At 42.8% G+C, this 8,083-nt stretch overlaps 1 protein-coding gene across 1 annotated transcript; it reads left to right on the forward strand.

Moving 5' to 3' along the window:
* The first annotated feature begins 260 nt into the window (after positions 1 to 260).
* Positions 261 to 3,950, forward strand: mstnb (myostatin b). The gene is made up of 3 exons (XM_063888597.1): positions 261 to 719; positions 1,041 to 1,411; positions 2,233 to 3,950. The coding sequence occupies exons 1-3, from the start codon at positions 341 to 343 to the stop codon at positions 2,611 to 2,613; spliced, it is 1,131 nt and encodes a 376-aa protein (XP_063744667.1). The 5' UTR covers positions 261 to 340; the 3' UTR covers positions 2,614 to 3,950.
* Positions 3,951 to 8,083: the final 4,133 nt, after the last annotated feature.

Below are 8,083 nucleotides of genomic sequence, written 5' to 3' on the forward strand. Positions count from 1 at the left end.
GCAGACAGTCCATGTGCGCCTCTCCACTCATTGCGCAATCCCTGCTAGAAAAGTGAATTTGTGCATCTGCGGACACGTTCAGCACATGCTCACAGCCTCCATCCCGTTATGGTTTGACAACGAAAAAAAGTTTTCATGTCAGTCGGTTAAAATTCATGTTGCCTGTCCAGCCAATCATAGTTTTTGACGACACAAAAGAGGCTAAAGTTGGAGTATAAAAAGGTGTGCGCTGATAAAGTATGATGCCTATCAGTGTGGGACATTAATCCATCCCAGTCCAGTCGCGCATCAGTTCCAGCACACACCCAGGGATCCTTTTAACACAAACACGTAAGAGACAATGCATCTGTATCAGATTGTGCTGTATCTCAGCCTGCTCATTGCTTTGGGTCCTGTAGTTCTGAGTGACCAAGAGACGCACCAGCAGCCCTCCGCCTCCAGCCCGGAGGACTCGGAGCAGTGTGCCACCTGCGAGGTCCGGCAGCAGATCAAGACGATGAGACTAAACGCGATTAAATCTCAGATTTTGAGCAAACTGCGCATGAAAGAAGCTCCGAACATCAGCCGAGACATCGTGAAGCAGCTCCTGCCCAAAGCGCCGCCGCTGCAGCAGCTCCTCGACCAGTACGACGTGCTGGGAGATGACAACAGAGATGTGGTTATGGAGGAGGACGACGAGCATGCCATCACTGAGACAATAATGATGATGGCCACAGAACGTAAGCTATTATTTCGTATTGTTTTTTTTAATAATAAAGAAGAATGCGTTCAGACGTCTCCAACATGGGTTTTTACGCAAGGGAGAGGCAGTTAATTTATAACGAGTATCTTAAGCTGATTTTGATAATAAAAATGTGGAAGTATTAACATTATTTAGATTTGAAACTGTTGTATGGGTCGGTGCGTCATTACGCGAGGTCATAACGCGCACATATTGTGGGTTTTTTCAACTCTAACAGCCCACTTCCAGAGTTTAAATGTCTTGTTAAGGATATTTATTTTCTGTCTGTAAATATCTTTCTGTCTCATTCTTTCGGCAGCCGAGTCCGTTGTCCAAGTGGATGGGGAACCAAAGTGCTGCTTTTACTCTTTTGCTCAAAAGTTTCAAGCCAACCGTATAGTGCGCGCACAGCTCTGGGTGCATCTGCGCCCTGCGGACGAGGCGACCACCGTGTTCCTGCAGATCTCCCGCCTGATGCCGGTCGCAGACGGGAGCAGGCACATACGCATCCGCTCCCTGAAGATCGACGTGAATGCCGGGGCCAGCTCTTGGCAGAGTATAGACGTCAAACAGGTTCTGGCTGTGTGGCTGCGGCAGCCGGAGACCAACTGGGGCATCGAGATTAACGCCTTCGATTCGAGGGGAAAGGATCTGGCCGTTACCTCCACAGAGCCTGGAGAGGAAGGACTGGTGAGTTTCATTTTAATTTACATTAAACTAAAAGATTATGGTCAAGTTTGTTCTTCATCACAACATGTTTATTTACTGTAGCAGGTGAAATAGATCTGGGAAAAGATCATCAATCATTTCCAAAAGGCCAGTTCTAACTCTGTTTAAAGAGACATTTTGGTTTCTGTATCTTACTGCTCTGAGGTAATAGTGTGCAGAGAGGCTTTGCAGAGTCAGCAGGTGGTTAAACATTCATGCATCTCACTGCTCGGAAAGGGAATCAAGATTTAAGACTTCTGAAGCTGTTAATCAACACAGACTCCATGCAGGCGCACACCTGCATTTGGAAACATGCCGGTCCGCAATAACCTCAAATCTTGTTGCTTGATTACATAAAGTTCACCTGCCCCACATTCCTCAAAGTGTTCTGTGTGACTGTGCAAATCAGACTAATTGCCTGCACACACACACACACACACACACACACACACACACACACACACACACACACACACACACACACACACACACACACACACACACACACACACACACACACACACACACACACTGCTGCTATCAATGACAAACATTTATCATACGGCTCAAAAGCTGGCACCGGGCTCTTGGGCAATTAGAATACCTAGACGGCTGTGGCTAACCAACCATCAAATGATTTAATTTCCTAAAAAAGTCAAAGTTTCATAATATTATCGTGCTGTGTTTGAAAACCAGCTGACAAAGGGAACCCGAGTAAAAGATGTAAAATGAATGCTGTCATCCGCTTTCTTTTTCTGCAACCTAGCTGATCCAAGTATTCACACATGATCTCTCATTTTTAGCAACCGTTCATGGAGGTGAAGATCTCCGAGGGCCCCAAGCGCCTCAGGAGAGACTCGGGCCTGGACTGTGACGAGAACTCTCCCGAGTCCCGCTGCTGCCGCTACCCACTCACTGTGGACTTTGAAGACTTTGGCTGGGACTGGATTATTGCCCCAAAGCGCTACAAGGCCAACTATTGCTCCGGGGAGTGTGAGTACATGCACTTGCAGAAGTATCCGCACACTCACCTGGTGAACAAGGCCAACCCCAGAGGGACTGCAGGCCCTTGCTGCACCCCCACCAAGATGTCACCCATCAACATGCTCTACTTTAACCGAAAAGAGCAGATCATCTACGGCAAGATCCCTTCCATGGTGGTGGACCGTTGTGGATGCTCTTGAGTTGGGACTGAGATCCTGGCGAGAGGGAAGGGCGGACAGGGGGGCCACGGCTCTGTCCGCTCTTCATCTTCAGACTTTTTGACACAACCAACCCACCAGCTCCAATGCTTTCCTGCAGAACATGGTGCAATAGAACCAGATTAGAAACAGCCCGACCTTCCGCAGGGCAGCGCTTTCACACCCGCCACAGCTCTTACTTTTCTTTCCACCCCTTGAAATCTTAGCCATAGAGGCTTGAGGTCCAACGGCTGCGGAAAAAGACACACACACACACACACACACACACACACACACACACACACACACACACACACACACACACACACACACACACACACACACACACACACACACACACACACACACCCCTGCTGGACCTTGGAGTGAATGTAGAAAATATCAAAGTTATCCAAAAACTTTTCTTCCTCTGTGTTCTGTGCTCCATTTAACCCACAAACTGACAGATTATACTCGTACGCCATCCACTCCACTCATACCCAACACACAAGATGTTAAACTCTGCTAAGTTGTGTGTGCTTGATAATCATTTTTCAGAAACCTGCAATTCTCATCCTTTTCACTTTTTTAATAATTTTGGAAAAGCACAGCTGGGGACTTTTAGAGTGGTTTTTCACACTGGTGGAAGACGAAGGCTGATAGGAGTAGAAAAAGATGAAAACTCCTTATTTTTATTGCCTCTGATATAACCCTGGTCAAAAATGACAAAATTAGTCATTTAGAAAAATAATCGTTCTGTTATCGTAACAGACTTAAAAGTGAGGTGGGGACTTGGTGCTTGACCATTCCTATGGACACAAAATGTTCCTCCTGTGTGAAGCATCCCCAAAGGTCTCGACGTGTCTTTCTCACAAACCCGACCGAGGAACATTCATGCTCAGCATTATCTTCACTATCCAACACAATAGCCTGACCTGCCCGATACACTTGAACTATTCTGATTGTAAATTCACATTACTGGACGGAAGGACTTGAACCTAAGGCACAATGAATGCAGCCTACAAATAAAGAATGTGTTTAAGACAGAGGAAACGAGATGTGTGAATGTTGAGATCATGCTTAAACTCTGTCTTACCAACAACACAGTTTGCACTATGGCACACCAATAGAAAGAATTGGTTGCTACAAAAGTTGTAAAAACTGATTTTGATATGTTTGCTCATTTGTATTGTATACATATGCCAATGTTTCCATTAGGAGTTGCCTTTCTAAACCACTGTTGGTAAATGTATAAAACCACAATCTAGCAAGATGAAAGATGTAATACAGCAACTCTATATACTTGTTTTTAACAAATAAAGTTTATGCTTGTTTGTTGAGTTCTGCTTGTTTGAGTATTTTGTTCCTGCATTACATTCAGACAGTCCAACTGAACTTCACAAGAAGCAAGAATAATCATTTTTAATATAAATCTGAGTTTTAAGGCTCTAGTGTTGCATTTCAGGTACATTTAGTTGCAGTACGTGTAAGTTCCTGGGTTCAATGGGTTCTTGAATTCAATTATGAAGCATACCAAATATGAAATTACCACTTGCAGTTATAAAACATTATTTAGGTTGAACTGGCTTTAATCTAGACTGGCTTCAGACATGATTCTGTATCATTCTGCTGACCTCGATATCAAAACTTGACGTTTCAGGAACACAACAACCTGTTAACGAACATCGCAGCACACACCCCTCACACTCCAGCAGCTGAGAATCTTTATGTCTTCTACAAATGGGTGTAAACTGATAGGAAAGCAATGTGTGAGTGTGTGCACTGGATTTGTTGGTGTGTTGAAAAAAGTCTTCACACACACACACACACACACACACACACACACACACACACACACACACACACACACACACACACACACACACACACACACACACACACACACACACACACACACACACACCACAAACTGTCCACAGTACCTGACTACACCTGCACAATCCCATCAACATAAACCTGTTTTGTCACAGGCGCAATTCAGCCCAATTTCCCTGACTTTGCTTTTTGTCCAGTGAAGGGATGTTGGAAGTATTGCTGTCTAATGAGAGGATGTGAACTCTGGTGCGCTCTGACAGCATGACCTATTCGACTGACGGCCTCATTGAGGCTTGACTTCCGCCCAGTAGAGGGCGAATTGAGCACTGCCCCTGAGAGCCACTTCCTTTCCTGCTGAGAGCTGGAAAGCTGCCACAGCGATCGGCCACAGCAGAGAGCAGACTGCGGGTAGAGTGGATCCACAGAACCTCTTTCCCTGGGGGAATAGTTTTAGATTCTCCCCTTCAATGCTCTTTGGTGACAAAGGGGAATAGTGTCTGAAACGATCTTTAAAAGAGAAAATAAAAAGTTTAATATCAAATTTGATGTAGGTTGTATAGATCATAGTAGATTTTGTACACAGAACCAATTAAACAGTAATCTCCATTCTCATGCGAGCTCCTACAACTGTGCTGTCTCCCCCTGCAGACTGACATGGGCATGAACTTCTGATAAGTCTAATAATCTCCAACAGTGTCCAACTCTTAACTTCTACATCAATTCTATGATACATGTCTTAAAATAAGTCATTTAAGAGTATAAATGTACCATTGCTCCGAGGTACTACGTACTCTAACTGTTAATTAAATGTCAATGTCATAGCAAGCACAAAAATGACATCACTTCTTGACTTTACATTTAAATGCAAAAGCTGCTTATAAATATAGAAATCTGACGGAAGGCCTCAAGCATCTCTGCCTCTTTAGATAGGAAAAGGGAAATATAGCTGGAAAAAAGAATATCTGCTATAAAACAGGTTTAATGTGATGTGCCTATCAGCATTGTTCGATTTACCTCCGCTGTAAACAGCGTGCAACAGTGTTCTGTTTATCATGCCCAGGTGCATCATTTCATTCAGCTGTGACCTGCAGAGATGGCTGCTGTCTGCTTGTTACAGGCTGCTTCTTGAACAGGAGCTGGGAAACGTTTGGACTGAGCATCGCTGCATCCGTCAAGAGTCGGACCCTGGAGGACTGTATCCGCCAGCGACATTCCACCTCTGACAGGTGAGGAAGTGAGAGTGAGAGAACGGGAAGAAGGATGTTAGGGGGTAAAGGAGAAGTCCAAGGCAGCTGGAGACCTTGTTATTGGAAAGGGTTCCTGTTGCGCAAAGTTAATAGAATTTGAATGGATAGAACCAGTATACCTCTTCATGAATGCTCAATGAATGGCACATTATAGAGCTGCATGAAAATGTCTTATTATAATATGAACCTAAATTCTGGTTATTTGATACTAAGTACAACAAAAGTTGATTTACCCAAATAAAAAAATGTATAGGTATAAGGTATAAATACGTACCTCTGGTTTCCACATTGAGATCCTTTCGAGATCCGATCTCTCACTTCTAGCGTTTCTGCAGGGCAAAAAAAAAAATGTACTTGTGGAAAAACAGGACTGGTGTTCTCCAAAATTTGGACAAAATGAAATTGGGAAAGTTATTACATTCATTATTTGGTTAAGATGTGGACCAAATGTAATGAAAATCCAATTAGCTGTATAAGTACAACTGACCTGCAGTCTGAACAAATTCAGCAGGTATTACCACGGTTGTCAGGAATCATCCTCTGGGAACCGTATAAAGACATTTGACTCAAAATGTTAAATGTGAATGAAATGGTGGTAATAGCTGCAAAGTGGGATCTTCACAGTCACCAGAACCGGCACATCTGTAGAACATTTCATAGCATTAAAGCCTTGCTAATGAATGTTTACTTTTGCTTGTTGTATACAAGAGAAATGGGTCCCAGGTTCATTTTAGGAAGATCCAATAGGTCTGTCAAGAAGGTCATGTCTGCAGGTCACGACACCTGACAGATGATTTCGGCCTTTCAAGAGCCGCATCATCCCTACAGGCCTTCCTAGAACAAAGTCAAAGAAAAGGGAATAAAACAGAAAATGCATCTTGGCTAGGGGAAAATATGAGAAAACGTATTGCTGTTGACTCTATTGTGATGTGTTTATCTTTTACATCAGACTGTTACCTCAAAGGTAATTCACTTATTTTTCTGCTGTTTCACTTAATCTCCTATCAATATTGGTCATAAGAAGGCTATTGTTCTGTTTGATTTAAAGTATACATATAGTACATTTAATGAAGTTTGGGGTTTGTGAACTGACATTAAGGCTTTACGGGCAATGTGTTACTGTGGGAAAAACATTTCAATGAACATTCTACTTAATGTTCGGTCAACTTACCTGATGTTAAAACAACATACGTTTTCGATATTCTGTAGAAGTCATTGTATTCATGTCCTTTGAGCAGCCATTCTATTCCTTGTAGTTCTACAGGAAGGCATCCAGACTTCCCCAACATCTGGACAAAAGAAGGGATGCCCTGCCCTTGCCGTGGTGCAGGGCCATGGACAACGGGTTGGGAGCGAAAAGGGGCTTGCCAGGTGCATCCAAAAACATCTGGAGCCTTTAACAGATGTGCAGAGCAAACCATCTGGAGAAGTGTTTCTGCTGACAGATTGCTCTGAGGCAAATATCTTCCTTGACCATAACATCGTTCAAGAGTGATGACAGATCAAGAGACTGAAGTGAAAGCATTCGCAAGGTTGGCTGACATTGTGAAATATAACTTAAAAATGCTTACAGCATTAATGCACTGACAATATTTCATTGACCTCAACACAGATTCACGACAAATAAAAAACAGACACCTGAAATATCATTGAGGATTTCTAATCCACACAATATTTCTTCAAAAGTCTTGTTCCAGACCTCTGAAACACTTCCCACCTTTCACATTTGTTGTGTCTGGAGTTTTGAGGATGTCACATTCCTACTTCTCCTAGCTAGCTAAATACAGCAGCTAAATACAGCTAGCTACTATATCATGAAAATATTAGCTGAAAAAAGGTCACAAAAATGGTGTCAACCTTGTTGTATGTCCATGTACGTGGATTCAAAGACACAACAATCTGCATGATGCTTCTCTATAGCAAAAAGATGAGCTAACATTAGCATGACGTAAGCCTTTTAGTTTAAACTGATCCATTGGTCATCGACCTTACATTTTGTGATCTCTATGACCTAAAATGATAGCACACCTTTTCGTTTCCCTGTCTCACAAGGAGAAATAATATGAACGGTATTTTGTTAGAAACAGTTGTACATCTACATGACAACTTCATAACTTTGGATACAAAATAGCAGGTTATTGTTTAGCCCATAATGTGAGATTACAATCCACTCCATGTTTTCTTCTATGTTAAAGTCATAGATCAGAGTAATAGTACACAGTGTCTAATGTACATCTGACTTAAACAATGTGCCCCTGGGAAGTCACTTTAACTTACGAGGACACGATATATAAGATGCAAATTGTAATGACTTAAACAACCAGCAGAGGATGATCACCTCAGGCCAGACTGACAGGTTGTTTGTGAAAACCCCTCTTGGGTCTACTGAA

The sequence above is a fragment of the Eleginops maclovinus genome, chromosome 7 (assembly GCF_036324505.1).
Source record: "Eleginops maclovinus isolate JMC-PN-2008 ecotype Puerto Natales chromosome 7, JC_Emac_rtc_rv5, whole genome shotgun sequence".
Lineage (NCBI taxonomy): Eukaryota > Metazoa > Chordata > Actinopteri > Perciformes > Eleginopidae > Eleginops > Eleginops maclovinus.